At 28.6% G+C, this 17,897-nt stretch overlaps 2 protein-coding genes across 3 annotated transcripts; one reads left to right on the plus strand and one right to left on the minus strand.

Annotated features, from left to right (window-relative positions):
• Positions 1-1,841: 1,841 nt before the first annotated feature.
• LOC126655883 (BTB/POZ domain-containing protein SR1IP1) lies at positions 1,842-5,967 on the plus strand. 2 transcript variants are annotated; one of them, XM_050350227.1, is made up of 5 exons: positions 1,842-2,241; positions 2,358-2,427; positions 2,772-3,386; positions 3,876-4,421; positions 5,259-5,967. In XM_050350227.1, the coding sequence occupies exons 1-5, from the start codon at positions 2,150-2,152 to the stop codon at positions 5,790-5,792; spliced, it is 1,857 nt and encodes a 618-aa protein (XP_050206184.1). In that variant the 5' UTR covers positions 1,842-2,149; the 3' UTR covers positions 5,793-5,967. The 2 variants fall into 2 exon arrangements, with proteins under 2 accessions (XP_050206184.1, XP_050206185.1); XM_050350228.2 differs by having other exon boundaries at positions 1,844-2,241; positions 3,879-4,421.
• Positions 5,968-10,456: 4,489 nt separating this feature from the next.
• On the minus strand, positions 10,457-13,560 carry LOC126657751 (uncharacterized). Its single transcript, XM_050352515.2, has 3 exons — positions 13,123-13,560; positions 11,609-11,867; positions 10,457-11,198 (listed from the first exon to the last, which is right to left on the minus strand). Exons 2-3 carry the CDS (start codon positions 11,690-11,692, stop codon positions 10,677-10,679), a joined length of 606 nt encoding a protein of 201 aa, XP_050208472.1. The 5' UTR covers positions 11,693-11,867; positions 13,123-13,560; the 3' UTR covers positions 10,457-10,676.
• Positions 13,561-17,897: the final 4,337 nt, after the last annotated feature.

Below are 17,897 nucleotides of genomic sequence, written 5' to 3' on the forward strand. Positions count from 1 at the left end.
CCATCCCTGAACTTTAATTTCATATCCCAAAGATCCCTAACATTATTTTAATGTTAATTCCGTCCAATATATTGACCTAAAAACATAATTAGACGCCTAAGTGATGCAAATTAAAAATGGTGAGATGACGTTTATATGGAGAAATAAAAAAAATAATTTGGACAAAATTACTATAAAAATAACGTTAGGGATCATTGGCATATGAAATTAAAGTACAGGGACGATTGGTGAAAATTACCCCTCTTTTTCCCTGTACTGAATGTGCACTAGTTTTTCTTTAATTTTCTTCAATTTCAATTGAAGATATATGTATTATAAAATTCATTTAATATAGGTACACTCAATTTTAAAAAATAAAAAAATAAAATTAATAAATGAATATATTTTTTATAAAATGATTTTTTTTAATAAATAAAATCCATCGTAATTTTATAGAAATTTTGGAACCAAACTCATAGCTTGTTTTCATAGAATGACAAAAATATAATTTTTTTCTCCATATTTTCTCTTGTTAAATGATGAGAATCCATCCTAATAATGAATATAAACAGTGTGCAAGAATCAAATTAAATAAAAAGAAAATTAACAAAATTTAATTTATTTATATTGTAGAAATGTTTTCATTAATTTGCTAATTCTAATTGATTTTGAATTAAAACAATTCAACTAAAGTTTCAGTAAAAACAAAATCAAAACAACTAGATCAAACCAAAAAAATCAACCTTACCAATTAGTTTGTTTGGTTCGATTAAAAAACATATATATTTTTTTTATTTTGATTGAGTCAAGTTTTAAACAAATAAAATTTGATGTGTTTAATGTAGTTCGAACTGAATGCATATTTCTTGATATATTACACTAGATAAATTTTCTATAAGAATATTGTCAAGAAGGATGAATTTATAAATATCTCTCACTTATTAACTATAATATTATTTTAAAATAATTATTTATATGAACAATAAATCTAACTTTTTAAAAAACCAACCACAAGAATAGGAAAATCATAAAACCAACCCTTTTCCTAATAACTCATCCATTTCCTTTTTTAAGAATAAGATGCTAACCAATGAAAAACATGAGAAATGAAGAATAAGAGAGGGAGACATTTGTGGATTGGAATAATTGTAAAATAAAATTCTTACCTTTGTCCTTTAATGAGCATGCAGCCATCTCTCATCCTCCTCAACTTCTCAATCACCCCATATACCTTATTCACATCCTTTTGTTTGTATATATATTGTTCAAATATATTTTATTTTTTAATCTCTTTTCCATGTTTGAATAATCTATATATTCATGTAATTCTATATACATACATACATTAAAAATATATATTGATGGTAAAATAAAGTTGTCATGATAAAAATTGAAAGATTTATTTAAATTTTAAAATTTATTTCTAAAATAGAAAGTGTACCTTCAAAATTAAATAATTTAATTATTTATAAGTAAAATTTAAAATATTGTAATTAGTTAATTTATTTAATTTCTATATAAATAATTTTCAATTAATAATTATTTCTTATAATTTATATTATTTTAATAAATATAAAATAATTTATTATAAAAATAATAAAAAATAATTATATTTTTGAAGTCATTTAATATATCACATCAATAACTAATCAAGTTTTATCAAATAGTCAATTATACTGTATCAATAATAACAACAATTAAACCAAAGTAAAAGTTTCATATAATCTCTAGTAAATGGGATTTATTCAATTTTTTTTTACTAATTAATATTCCATATTACTAAAAAGACTAATAAAGCACCAACAATAAGTCATTGTTCCTAGTTGAGTGACCACTCCCATTTAATCTTGGTTTTTTTTGGGCTAAATATATAGAAAACAAAAATAATAAAGACAATGCTGTGTTTGTAAGGCTGAAAATGGATTCACACAAACACATCATGAAAGATTTGAGAGCTTGAGCTTGAAATTCTAGTCTCTCATTCACTTATTGCTTAGTTTCTCAATTCTCACCTAAGAATTTGAAAAAAAAGGCCATAAGCAAACAAACAAGTACTGAATTGCTAGACAGCCATGCAGAATTGGGGTCTCTTGCTACTGCTTCTTCTTCATTATTTCACTCTATAAATTAATGGAGACATGATTTTCATAAAGATCCTTCCTTTTCTGCCATGGTGGTGGAGCTTCATCAGGACCAAAATTCTAACATGTCATCCCAAAAGAAAGAGCTTCTGACCAATGCCATGAAGAGAACCAGTGAATGGTTTTGATTCTTTTTAGCCTTTTTTTTCTTGTTGTTTCAGCTTTTTATGCTCTTTTATCAGTTTTTGTTTGATGGGTACTTTTGTAATGATGATGAAGTCTTGAACTTTTTTGCAGGATTTTCTCCCAGGAAATTCCCAGTGATGTTACTGTTCATGCTGGTGGATCTTCTTTTTCATTGCATAAGGTTCTTTTTATCTGCTATCTGCTAACTTCTTCTGGGTTGTATCTAAATTTTAAATCAAGAAACAATGGTCTAATTTGTAACAAATCTTCATTTTATGGTGTAATTTGTAATTGTTAAGAGTAAAGATTGGTTCTTTATTTCCATGGCAATTACTACTTTAGAAATTGAAAATCTTATTCAATGTCTATGATTAGATTACTATCTGCTACTTGCTAATTTCTTCAGGGTTGTATCAAGAATTAATCATTTTATGGTCTAATTTGTAACAAATCTTCATATTATGGTCTAATTTGTAACTCTTAGAATTGAGAAATCTTTACATTGGTCCTTTATTTCCATGGCAGTTTCCATTGGTGTCCAAGAGTGGTTTCATAAGAAAACTAGTATCAGCTTCTAGTGATGCTGATCTTTCCGAGATTGAACTCCCAGATATCCCCGGCGGGGCAGAAGCATTTGAAGTGGCAGCCAAGTTCTGCTATGGAATTAACTTCGAAATTAGTACAGAAAACATCGCCCTGCTTCGTTGTGTTGCAGAGTATCTAGAAATGACTGAGGATTATGGAGTTGGAAATTTAGTAGCAAGAACTGAAGCATACATAAATGAAGTGGCACTTAAAAGTCTTGCTGGTGCAGTTTCAATCTTGCACTTGTCCGAAAAATATCTTCCACTGGCCGAGAAAGTAAAATTGGTAAGTAGATGCATAGATGCTATAGCATTCATGGCCTGCAAGGAAACACAATTTTCTATATCGGGTAGGTCTGATAGCGGAAATGAAGGCATGCATTCTTCGTTGACGCCTCAACCAAAGCCCATTGTTGATTGGTGGGCTGAAGATTTAACTGTTCTTAGGATTGATATATTTCAAAGAGTTTTGGGTGCAATGATGGCTAGGGGGTTTAAACAATATGCTCTTGGTCCTATACTTATGCTCTATGCACAGAAATCGCTCCGAGGCTTGGTGAGATCTTCAACCTGAGAAATTAGTTTGATTCTTTTGTATAACTTTATTTATATATTTTGATTCATTGGCTACGAATAGGGCTGAAAATCGATATCGCACAACCAAGAAGTTGACTTCACTACTTATCGAGTGTTATATAATTTTTACATTTACATGTGACCTACATTGCACAGTTCTTTTTCTTGTAAAACAAATGTAGTTCTAGTGTTTTATGTTTGAGCATTGTTTCTGTGCAATATATAGCTCGTAGATTTATACATTTTGATTGATTAGCTACGACTGGGGTTTGAACTCAGAGATGTCACAACCGTAAAGATGATTTCATTACTATTTGAGTGTTATATATCTGAACTTATGGAGTCCTACGTTTTGCCATCCGAAACTCCAAAATCTATTCTTGTAAAAGCGTTATGGTTTTGCTGGTTACTGTTTTGGTGTTCTTTTGTTTCCTTGCAACATAGCATGTGATGGTTCTCTCTTTTGAAGCAGGAAATATTTGGAAAGGGGAGGAAGAAAATTGAGCTACAACAAGAGCATGAAAAAAGGGTAGTCTTAGAGACAATAGTGAGTCTTTTACCAAGGGAAAAGAATGTATTGTCAGTCAGCTTTCTGTCGATGTTGCTTCGTGCTGCAATATATCTCGAAACAACAGTTGCTTGCCGGCTTGATTTGGAAAAAAAGATGGCATTGCAACTCGGACAAGCCGTGTTAGATGATCTCTTGATTCCTTCATATTCATTTACAGGTGACACATTGTTTGATGTGGATACAATTCAAAGAATCTTGATGAATTACGTTGAATACCAAGTGCAAGGAATCAGAATGGGGTATCAAGCTGCCGATGATGAGTATGTTTCTCCTCCTCCAAGTGATATGGAACGTGTCGGGAAGCTAATGGAGAACTACCTAGCTGAAATAGCTTCTGATCGGAACTTAACTGTTGCAAGATTCATCAATCTTGCTGAACTAATTCCAGAACAATCGAGGATAACAGAAGATGGCATATACAGAGCCATTGACATCTTCCTCAAGGTTCACTCTTAAATTTAATCTCGTTCTCTCTGCATCGCCGTAATTTTACTTTACCGAATCTTTAAATTACTGAATCATTTCATTTTTCATATATCATTGCTGCATAAATGACTTATAGCAACAGTAACGAATCATTGCTATGCAGAATGTGCTAAGACTATTACCTTTCATTAGGGGGTGTAAATGAGTCGAGCTAACTCATGAGCTACTCAGGATTGACTCAAAAAATAACTAAAACGACAAAATCAGTTGATATTAATCGAGTCGAGTTACTAGAGTATTCTGTCGAGTTTATCTCTAGTTTGAGATCAAGCTACTTGAGTAATCTATCGAGCTCGAGTAGTCTGTAGAGTTGAGTTTGAGTTCTAACATAATTGACTTGGTAGGCCTGCGAACCTTATTGAGCCTTATCGAGCTTATCTAATTTTGCAGAGTTACCCTTATATATTGCAATAATCCTTTGTACATATAAACTTTTCTTATTAGATTATCATTAAAAATAATTTTAATAATTTATGTAACTAATCTAGTTTAAGTTCGAACTCGTTAAAAAGTTATCAAATTTACCGAGCGCAAGCTCGAATTGTTTAAAGCTCGACTCAAGCTTGAACTCGGCTAATTAGACCAGAGCTTGAGTTTGAGTATGGAATTAATCACTCAGGCTTGACTCGATTACACCCCTACCTTACATCTAATGCAGTATATACATTTTCCCTGCTGCAATAAGTCTTTGACGCTAGTGCAACCATTTTATTTATTTTCTAAAATTAAGATTTTTTTATTAGTTTTATTGTACTCTTTTTTCTTAATCAGCTAATTTTCTTATGATTCTGATAGGCTCATCCTGCTTTAAGTGACATGGAGAAGAAGAAAGCATGCAGTTTAATGGATTGCCAGAAGCTATCCAGAGAAGCTTGTGCACACGCTGCACAAAACGACCGTCTTCCAGTTCAGACAGTAGTTCAGGTGCTATACTACGAGCAACAGCGACTTCGAGATGTTATGAATGGAGACTCACCCACAATTCCTTCTAAAACCGTATATTCTACTGATAATCATAATCATAATCCACCTATTTCTGATGAGATATCCAGCCTTAAAAGAGAGAATCAGGACCTGAAACTAGAGCTAACGAAAATGAAAATGCGAATGAAGGAAATTGAGAACTCGTCAGGAGGACGATCTGTGACAGCTAGTCCAATGCTGCATTCTCCATCTGCAGCTGATAAACCTCCTCTGCCTCGAAAATCAATTATAAACTCTGTGTCGAAAAAGCTTGGACGGTTATATCCATTTGTGCGCGGTGAGGGTGATTCTTTCTCTAAAGCTCGAGCTAAACCTGCTAAGGATCGTAGACATTCCATATCATGAAAACGTCTGTTTCATCTTTTAGCCTTGCAGTTCTGGTTTTTACTTGTGTTTTTATTCTCAATTACTTGTATTATTTGTATTTGTTTTGTGTGATATTCTTGTATATAAGACATAAATAAAAATATTTATTTGGCTGGTAGACTACTTAATTGATAAAGTTTATAAAGTTATTAAACTATAAACCTTTTACATTATGGTTATCATCGTTTCATTTGTTATATTTTTGTAACTGAATTTCTGTTTCTTTTATTAACCTGCGATTACTATAACAATTTAAATTAAAAATTTACTTATGTGACAACGAACATGTTGGTAATCACATAATTAGCTGCTGTTATATGAGCAATTTTTGACGTGAATTGCTATAGTAACCTCAAGTTGATTTAAAAATAAAATGATATAATAACTGTTCTATTAAAAGTCCATAGTTCACTAAGCCAAACATTTTTTAATCCGAAATTGGTATGCTGATGTCTGGTATCAGTATCAAATCTGTTTCATAGAGGTTAAAATTTTGAGCCGAATCATTTCTAGCAGGGAATAAAAGGGACCAAGGCCTAGTTCCTGTTAGTTTCCTGAGAAAATGAATCAGTAGAAACAAACATTCAACACGTAAGAATTCAAAGACAAGATGTTCACTGTAGTCTGTAGACATGTTCCATGGATACTTTTTTTCAACAAATTTGGGCTGAGGCTAAACCGGTAATAAATCTGGGTTTTACATACGAATTCAAACTCTTATTTTAAGTTAAAATTCTATATAGATAAGAAAGAGCTTATACCTAAACCGTAATGGACCTGCACATACAAGAACTAGGCCTGATTGAATCGGATCCGAACCTCTTTTTCTCTCTTTATTCAGTTTTATTGCAAATCGAATTGAAATTGAACCAAAAAATTTGACCAAAATGATTAATTAGGTTAAATTTGAAAATTTAATTCTTTAAAATTTTAGTTCAGTTTGATTTTTTTTAAATCAATTTAGTTTGCACTAAATGCACGCCTCCAAGCCACATGACCAATTGACCATATGTATCTTGTGATCACAAGTTGCCTCTCTTTTATTTCTACTTTGATATATATGTCACATGTTAGATTCATGTCAATCTCATTTCCTACAATAATCTTAGGATTGCAAGTCAAACGTTTTGAACTAAAGTAAGGACTGTAAGTAATAGGATGATGAAAAGAAATGCAGTACATAGTAGGCTTAAATGCACCAAAAATCACCAACTTTTGCGTTTTTCTGTATTTAACATAATTTTTTAATCTTGGAAAAAAAGTACATAAACTTTCAAAATTTTGCAATTAAGAGCATGTGTGTTTTTTTTTAAAACAGTGTAATTTTATATCAAAACGGCGCCGTTTTAATCTAAAACGGTGTCGATGTCTCTAATTGTAAAATTTTAAAAGTTTATGTACTTTTTTGTCAAAATTAAAAAAATTATGTTAAATATCAAAAACACTTAAAAATTAATGATTTTTGGTGCATTTAAGCTTACATAATAAGCAAAGCAATTGTTGGGTCTTATAATTTTGTGTCCAAATTATTGAAACCCTTTTAGATAAAAGGCTTTATTATTATTATTGAGAAAAATAATAATTGAAAACTGGGTTGAGGGACAGGGTAGCAGCTCAAGTGCATGCTCATGTCTAACCCAATTTATATCATACAATATACAAGATGATAGCTTTCTTGATATTTAAAGGAAAAATGGTGTTTAAATTTTCATGAATCTACAATTTAAATGCATAGACTTTTGTTTCAGTTAAATTACCATTTTCAACTTTTAATATCAAACTAGTTTTTTTAGTTATTGTTTGATCTGTCGGACTACTAGCAAAGCTAAAAGAGAAATTATTTATACCATTTGTCATTTTAATTCCACACATATAAATGTGTATCACTTGCACATTACTTTCATTTTTTTGCTTATATGACAGCGGAATTTCGATAAATATGAACTTTATTTTACATTTGCCGTTGATGCTCGGAAAAAAAAAACTAACTACTTGTTTGATATATTTTCAAAAAGTTTAAATACTAATTTAGACGAAATAAAAGCAAGATATTGAAATAGTAGTAAATTTTGAGAAGTTCAGACTTTGTTGTTCATCGGAATGATTTTTTTTTTGCTAAACTTCTTATGAAGTCCTTTTATTATTAATTTCCAGTTCATTTGGCCTTTAATAAATATTTTATATTTAAACAGTCTCTTAATTATTTAATTTATACTCTTGTGATCCTTATGTGTATGGAATTTGAAGCATGTGAAAACGCTAAATTTACCCTAAAATCTTTGTATTATTAATTTTTATTGCACTTAATTTCTATTAAATATTTTGTATTTAAATAGTTTTTTAACTATTTATTTTGTACATATGTGGTTTTTTAGTGGACGAAATTTGGTGGATTACATTACTCGAACACTATCTGACAATCCATTTCTACATCTGCGGTCTAACATATTAGTTGTTTACAAAATAAATAATTAAAGAATTATATATGTGTAAATTTTTATAAAGAACAAATGAAATAAAAGTTAAGAATAAAAAGATTTTAAAAAATGTTTTTTTTCTAAAAAAATAAAATAAAAAGCTGAATGAATGTTTCATAACCTTTTTTCCAAGTTGTTTTAGGACATGCAGGCTTTAATCAGATTATAGATTGATAGATAGACCTTAAATTTATTGAAAAAAGAATCTGGTGCTCATATGGTGGCAGACAAGAGAAAGAAAAATAAGGTCTAAATACTCTTATCTGGTGGGGGGTATTGGGTTGATTATGAAGAGCATTTTGAAGAAGTTAAGTTAGTATATTATTTTATTTATTTATGAGTCATAGACTATTCTTTTAATGGACCTGAATTAAATCATGACATTGTATTTTTTGTTAGACTTTTGTAGGTGTTTTGTCTAGATAGCATGCTTTAATGTGAAAAGGCAGTTCTGCCTCCCAAGTAGATTAAAAAAAGACTGTACTGACTTGTAGGAGTATGCATGTTATTGGTCAGGGCATAGAGAGTAAAAGTGTGCAAAATTCGTAGGTTAAACCAAATTATTTAAAGATTTTTCAGAAAAAAAATTAATTTATTATATCAGCTCAAAATAATATATAGCAGTTGGATTTATAAGAAGTCGAAATACTTCTAATGATCTTACATTAAATAAAATGGCTAATATACACAACTCCGTTCAAATAAATGGTCATACACATATAAAAAGGGAATTTTTAAGGTAATAGACATCAAAAATATTCAGACTATCGCTATATACTTTATTTTGCTGATCAAAATTTGATTTTTTTATTTTAATTATTAAATTTCAAAATTATTTTAATTGAAATTTTTACACCAAAATGATGATGTAGAAGTCAGATTTTACCACTTGACAATTAATTTTTGCTTGTATTTTCATGAAATTGCCATTTATATATAATATCAATTCAACAAGAAATTTTTTCGGTCCAATTATGCAAAAAATAAAATAAAATTCAGCTGACAGTTAAATTTTGATAATCAAATTGAAAAGAAGTTAAAATTTAATAATTAAAATTAAAAAATTAAAATTCAATCATCAAAATAATATATTTTGATAGTTTGTATACTTCCAATAATATCTTTAATTTCCTATTACTTTTAATAATTAATGTTAATAAATTTGATTATTCAGTTAATCGGTTAAATTTAATTCTGTTGGGTTAGAGAACGACCCAATCTATGCACACCCCTATCCAAATAGATTGTGTCAAATGTACATAATTTCAGCTGGCAATGAGTACAAAAATGTAGCTTGAGCTTAAAGTATTATCGGATTGAATTCAATATTGCATTATAAGAATATAAGTAATCAACCTAGATATTGATGATTGAAAGTAAAAGAGAATAATTTCCTGATAGATGAATATTGAAAACAAAAGCTGACCATGAGTGGAATAAAACAAAAATGACTGATATTTTTGGAGCAAATCAGTTAATCCAGCGACATTTGCATTTGTAGTGGTCTGAAATCTAGGGAAAATTGCTGGTTGTTATTTTCGGACAGGCATTTAGAATTAGAAAAAACTCAATTGGATACATAAATTTGTATTGCCGGATCAATTAAATTAAATTTTATAGTACATCAAAATTAAAAGACTCAAAAAATTATATTTAGATAAAGGAAAAATGCTTAATGTTTCTTATTATTCTACCTCCTATTTGAATCAATTTAATTTAATTTTACTAATTTTTAAATCTATTTAATCTTATTACACGCACGTGCACGCGGAAGCATACATTTTTAACTCTCATTTTAAATTTATTTTTATAACTAATATTTTATTTTTAATTTCATCAATGATTATTTGATAGAGTCGATTAGTTCAATTTAGAAAGGGTTATATGATTTAAAAATGAGGACTGTGTGTTCGGAAATAAGTTTAAAATGAGAGTTAAATATATTTATCACAAATTACAAAATTGACGAATTAAATTGTCACAAATTATTTCTAAGATATATTTGTCATTTTGGTAAAAAAAATGTGGATATATAAAATCATTTTTCCATTTAATAGTCTTATTTCAACATTTGATTAGCTCTCAAGCATCTCAATAGTGTATGTGTATACAAGTTTCAATTGCATTGACAATTATTATAATTTATAATGATGATGATGATGTAAATTAAGAACAAAAAGCAGTCCACATCTTATAGATCTTAATGCTTTTTGCAAGAAAATAATAACAAGTCATCTCTCTACACAAGAAATCCCACTAATTAATCTAAAAACTAAACAGAAAAATCCATACAATCACATAAATAACGGATCATTTAGCCAATATGAAAATGTTCTAAAATCATCTCATATCAACTCCTCATAATAATTTGTTAATTACTTGCATTTCAAGTCATATTTAGACTCAAAACTTGAAAAAGCCAAGGAGGCTGATTTAATCTCTCCTCTCTCAATTCTTCACCACCATCAACCCCGAAAGATTCTTCCGTTTTCGCGTTCATTTTCCGATGGATTAAAGAACTTATTGTCGTCTTATTTATAATGTTACTCGAACCGGTTGAAGATGAAGAAAAACTTGAAGGACCTGAATCTGATGTTAATGGTGTCTCATGAGGGTTTTTTTTATTCCTTCTGGTACTATTATAACTTGAAGGACCCAATGTTAGCTTAATTTCACTCTCATCTATAATTTCTAAGACAGCTCTATGTTCATTACCGCTTGATTCTGCTGCATAATCTTGATCAGCTGGTGTTTCTACGCCACGTGTCATTATACACTTCTGTGCAAAATTAATGCTATGTTTTGAGTTCCATAATTCTTGATTATTCTGTGTATTATTTGGCCTTCTGCCAGCAATGCTTCTCATAAGAATCTTTTGGATTCTGTATAGTCTATGAAGTTCATGTACCTGAAATAAAATATTTACCTCTAATTTAAAATCTATAAATGAATAGGTAAAATAAATTGATCAACCAACAACTATAGTTCAGTAGTCATATACAGCAAGTTTTTTAAATTTTATTAGTTTGATCCATCATTTTCCGAACAACAGTTTGAAGATGACGTGATGTAATGATATATATGCTAATTATATGATAAATTTTATGTATGTGGACATATAATATTGCGTCATGTCAACTCTAAACAAGTTATGGATGTGATTGACAAAAATCAAGAAAATGATAGATCAAACTGACAAGATTTAAAGAATATGGTATATATAGCGAGCGAGTGGATTAATAAATTATTTTGCCAAAATAATATAACAAAGATGAAAAATATGAACATTAGAGGAAAATTAAACTAAATCAAATTTACCTGTTCTTTAAACATTTCTTCATGTTTTAACATGGCCATTCTCATGGATTCTTTGTCATAAGGCTTGAGAATTAATTTCTCCATTATAGATTGTGCGTGTTTGTAAATAAAGCTTGTTTTTCAGTATTTTTAGCTCCGTCCTTGCTTTAATTCTTCTAAATAACTTATGCTAAGAAATGCATTTTGATCACATTTCAAAATTCTCTGATGATATTATTATATAGTCCTTCTACTAACTAGAGTACAGTTTACAAATCCCCTGTCAAGAAAGAAAAAAAGAAAATGAGGGAAATTTAAATAAGCTATGTATAACATATTGGCAATACATTGGCCTCGGCGCCAGTGTATAGCGACAATCCTACATAGACAAAATTTGGTATAGAATTGACCATATAACCTCTAATTACTTGAAAATAATATCTTGTTATCAAAGTATAACAAATTTCAAGTCGGTTCTGTAAAAATAATATAGTTGAATAACCGTAAAAATAATTAATCCTAAAAAATGCTTATTAATTTACCGAAGGAGTTTGATAAAGATCTACATTAATGTCAAAATAACAAATTGATTATGCCGAAATTAGTAAAATAAAGGATCGGAACAAGAGAAAAAGAGAAGAAAAATGGTCGGAGACGGAATAAAACGAACGAGGGATAAAAATGATGTTGTCTAAAATAGAAAAACGTATAACTAAAAATAATCGATGACTGACGTATGAGTCTATAACATCAACCATGCGAAGTTCTAGTATAATCTGTCTTCTAGCAGCTTGTTTTTTATCCTTCTGATTCACAACTATATTTTTGGGCCACAATTATTGTTTCTCTAAAAACAAAATATCTACTGTCATGTCTAATTTATTTGCTATTTTGTAGCTATTCCAATGTTTTTCTTACCATTATCACCTCTATAATATCATCAATAATTTCACTTACGTTTAAACAGTACCGTATGTACCTCCTGAACAGAAGATATTATCATTGATCACAGACCACACTTTGACTTATAAAAAAGAGAAGTACCATATAGCTTTTTACTCTATAGTAAATTATAACAAATGGATGCAAAATTTATTCAGTATTAAACTTAAATGTTTTTTTATCCATAAAATAGTATTTTCCAACTTGGTAATTAATAATAAACGAAGTTATTATTATAATTTTCTTGATAAAGAAATGAAGTTAAATTAAACATATGTATATATGTAACCTATGAGATAATGATCAAGATCCAAGACAAATTTTAAAAAAACATGCAAACAGATTAAATTATTTAATAAGGAAATTATTATTTGGCTGATTATAGATAATAATTATAAGGGAAAAAAAAGAAAAAAAAAATCTTGGGGTGGATGTAAAACTAAAAGTCTCAAGAAAGCATGCATATAAGTACTAGGGCATAATCAAGAAACTAAAAAGGAAATAAAGATGCAAACAAACAATCATTTTTAAGTATTCTCTTCCATAGGATTCAAACAAAATTGGTAAAAGAAGTAAAAGAAATATGTTCTGACCTGTAAGAGTTGCCAAAAGTTTGAGAAGATGATCAAAATTAAAAGCTATATTATGAAGTGAAGATGAAGAAGATTTCAAGAACACCCAGAAGGAAATTGCACCAAATCTAGAGAGAGAAAGTGTTTCTCTCTCTTACCAGCAGCTAGTCTATTTATGGAGCAGACAGATATAATTGTTGTTTGGTATGAGAGAAAAATTATTAAGAGTTTGGGTTCACATTCTGCATCAGTATATAGGGCAGAAAAAAGAATAAAATAATGGAGAAGTGTATAGAGAAGAATTTAAGATTCTTTTGGGTTTCTCTCTCTAAAACACACAAATCAAAGAGTTGGTTGAATCTGGGGTTTGAGGCATGCCAAACAAATCCCACTGCTTTAGCCAATACCTATCAAGTTTTGTGAAATAGATGCCCCAACATGTCCAGCAATGCAACTATTAAATATTTACATTTTTGTTTATATAATACTATCCATCTCTCATCTTTTCCTCTCTCTATATTATATATATATATATATATATATATATATATATATATATATATATATATATATATATTCAATAGATAATTTCTTTATACCAATAAAACAGAGCTTATAATCCAAACTTTTAAAAGAAAAATTTACGTCTTCGACCAACTCCAACCGAAATGAATGCACGATCCCATCTGTGAATGACTTCGTTACTGATTAAAGTTGACAAAAACCGAATCAAACCGTTAATTTATTTTAGTTCAATTAAAATGAATAAATTGATGTGTACTGTGTGAATGAATAATCAAAAAATTAAGCGGGAATTAGCAGCGATTGATAATTATTATTAAGTATTTTTTCGTTCATGCAAACCACAGCCTCAAAGAGTTGGGGATCGAACCCTCAACTTCATGCATTAAGAATGACTTGGCCATAGCGCCAAGCCTTCAGATGCAATCATTAACTAACTGAATTAGTTGAAAGACAAACATTAATATAATGTCGTATTAATTAAATATTTCTATATGTTTATAATGAATAGACGGTGAATAATCAAAAATTTAATTTATTTAGTTAATATGTTAATTTACAAAAAATATTATAACACCTACTTGCCCTATATTAATATAGTTATAATTTTATATTTTATATCTTATATTTTTTGTTATTATTCTCAATATATTTTACTGTAATTAATAACGATATATTTAGTACCTATATTTTAGGACGAATAAGTTTTAAACAACACCCATCAATTTAAAATGATTGAAATACATACACTTTGAATAGTGTCTATTGATTTAGTTTTTTTTAATTCATCAACTTTCACTAAATCAAATACATATATAAGAAATTTAGGAAAATTCAAAAACTAAATCCGATGAACTGACATATAACAGACAACACGCTGCCTGATTCACATATCTATTTATAAAAATAAAACTAAATTATAATTAATTGTTTTGCTAATGGAGCGTAATTCTATATTAAACTCATTCACTACCCGCAAACTGATTTCTGATATCAGTAACTATAATCATGATATCTGATTCAACACCACCTGACACACTCTTTACTAAAAAAGGACAACAAGCATTTTAATAAGAAAGAACAACAATTTTTTCATAAAAAGAAACATAAGTAAACATTTTAAAAAGACAAACAAAAAATACAATATTGATAAATAAAAAACACTACTACAATCATAAACCTTTTTATTTTTGTTGAAAAATCTTCAATTAATTTTTAATTTTTAATTCGCCTTAAATTTATGTTTCGTCAAAAATTTTAATTTATTAAAAAAAATTAAAAGTTGGCTAATTATTATTTTTATCAAATTAAAGAAATATAAAAAAATGGCTACTGTCAACGGAAAAATTAACCATTGACGGCAGCCGAATAAAAGGTATGAGAAAAGTTGTCGACTGTTAGATTTTTTTAGAGAGAAACGAGAAATATTTTTAGAGAGGTAGACGGTTAGATTTTATTAGTTACTAGATACTCCCTCCGTTTTTTTAGTCGTCTATTTAGAAAAGATTGCACGTATAAAAATAGTGCTCTTTTTGTCTTAAATTATAAAGAAAAATACTAATATAGCTCTATTAGCTAATAAATTCTTTCACTACAAGAAATACTAGAATTAGCAGCAAATATTTTTGCGGCTAATAGTACTAAAATTGTTACTATTAACATTTAACAAAAAAAAATTGTGGCATGTTACTGCTAATAAAACGTTGTTTTAGATAATTGGCAATAATATTTTTGTAAAATGCTGCTTATAACTACTAAAGGCAATAACTTTTAAAATTATTGCTGTAAAATAGTTTTTAGCAGTAAAAAAAATTAGCTGTAAAATTATTGTTACCAAATACAATATTTTTTGTAGTGTTTATAAAGTAAAACATACAGCCATTTATTAGGTATGAATAAATTTGAAAGATAAAGATTAAAATCATCTTAAATTTTTAAATGGACAATTATTTATAGACAAATAAAATTGGCTAAATGGATAACTAAAAAAAACGGAGGGAGTATAATTTTAACCTAAATCTATATTAATGAAACCAAATGGAAATAATAAAATATGTATATATGTAATGGTTGAAGATCAGAAGATGGGAATTAATTAAATTGCAGCAGACAATATGGTTAGCCTGCTGAGGTGAATCACATGCAACCAAGAATTTGTTCATTCTTTATTTCTTTATATCAACAATAACAGTTGTCTCACTTATCTTTACAAGTTTAAGATTAATATCCTATATTGTCAGCGGATGATTATATAAGTACTTATTTATATATTTATTGATGGATCCCTTCATTTAATGTCAATTATAGTTAATACTGTAATGAAGTTTAAGTTCTGCAATTGAAATTGTATTCTTCTTTATAACGTCTTTTGTCAAAATGGCAAATTGAGAAACAAATTGTTAGATTAGTTTTCGTAATTTTAAATGTGTTGTTATAGTGTAGTTTATTTTCTACAAAAAGTTTTGTTGATAATCTTTTTGATACATTAAACTATTAGTATTTCGATCTTAATTAGATGATCGATCAATCGGATATATATGCATTGATTTCCAACATAATCAAAATGAATTAGTATATAATTTTAATCCAACCGAATCAAAACTATTTATATGTAAAAATATTCAAACTGAACCAAACCAATCAGTTTAGTTGATTTTTTACTCCATTTGATTTGTACTCAAACATAACTTAATATTTTTGTACAAAAAGATTGACCATTAATAATTTAATGTGATTATTTAACTTTGAAAATTCTTAATCTTGGATATACAAATATTGAACCGGCCTCATCCGGCTCTGGACCGGTATATGCCCGATTCCAAATTGATGAGTTTCGGACCAGATATGCTCGGGCCGACTTGAACAGGATCACGGCCACCTCTACCAATCAGACATACTTTAATTAAATAATCTAATTATAGTATAGAAACTAAACAATTGAGAAGAGGTTGGCAACTTGGCATATCTTGGCCCGCCGACAAATTGATCTTGGCCGTACATTAGTTGGGTACCCTATAAAACAGTCCAAAACCTAAAAGACTGGCCGAAGGATCTCAATAATGCAACAGTATTTAAACAGATAATCAAATGAATAATCCATTAAGGATAATCAGATTTAGTAAATAATTTTTATAATTATTTTCCAGTAATATAAATGGTGTAATGTAGAGGATGAAGTTGGTGGAGTTCCATTATAGCATTACTATGAAGACGCCAATAACACAATGATTATTGAGTTACTAAGCCATGTGAGGGCCAGGTGTCAACAAATCAAATCTTGAAGCATCGTATCTTACGGTCCAAATTATTTAATTCGATACTATCCAAGAATCAAAAATGGTACACATTAAATGTACTTGCTTAGAAAAATCGTAATCTTACAAAATGAGGTGTAATGCATCATAACTAAAAGTCAATAATTTATATAAGTGAAACTGGAACAGTGCAGCAAAGATTCATTCTCTCGTAATTATATACTCCCTCCGTTTCAAAAATGATATATCTCATTATTTTATATTTCATATAAAAAGGTCATATCATGATCTACCTTCATGCTATTTCATAAAAATATCAAAAAAATTATCCGGGTTAGTTTTTGATATAAAAGATTTCACTTAATCTAGTATAGAACAAACCAAAAAGATCAAATCAAACCAAAATATTTTCTAGTCATTTAATTTTTTTAATATAATTTAATTTTAAAAATTAATTATCAGGTCATTCCAATTTGGTTTGTATCGCATGCACATTTCTAATTGTGCGTGTATAAAATGTACACATAACTGAAATTATTTTATGTAGATTAAATTGTTTTTACACTTCTTTCACATGAATATATATATATATATATATATATATATTAATTACAATAAATTGTTATAAATACTAATTTTAGAAACATTTATCTAAGTAGTTATAAATAACCGTTTTTAGAAGCTTTAAATAAAATTAGGTTCTATGAATATTAAGATAAATTATAACTAGATTATTTTTGCATATAGATTTCTTTATCTCGACTTGAAGTATTTGTCACTTTTATGTTTTTCGACCATAAATTCGGATCTAATGATCTAATCCAAAAAAAAAATGTAAGTTTGTAGAAAGAGACAAACCATAATACAAAAGAAAATAAAAAAATAAAATCCATGTCTGCTCGTGCTTATCAAGAAATATGATCACACTCACATGCTTGTAGGCCTGATTTAAAAAAAAAACTATCTCTATCACTTTTTTTGAAGAATCTAAAATAATTCATCACTACAATTTAATTAGAG

This window comes from Mercurialis annua, linkage group LG7 (genome assembly GCF_937616625.2).
Source record: "Mercurialis annua linkage group LG7, ddMerAnnu1.2, whole genome shotgun sequence".
In the NCBI taxonomy this organism is placed as follows: domain Eukaryota; kingdom Viridiplantae; phylum Streptophyta; class Magnoliopsida; order Malpighiales; family Euphorbiaceae; genus Mercurialis; species Mercurialis annua.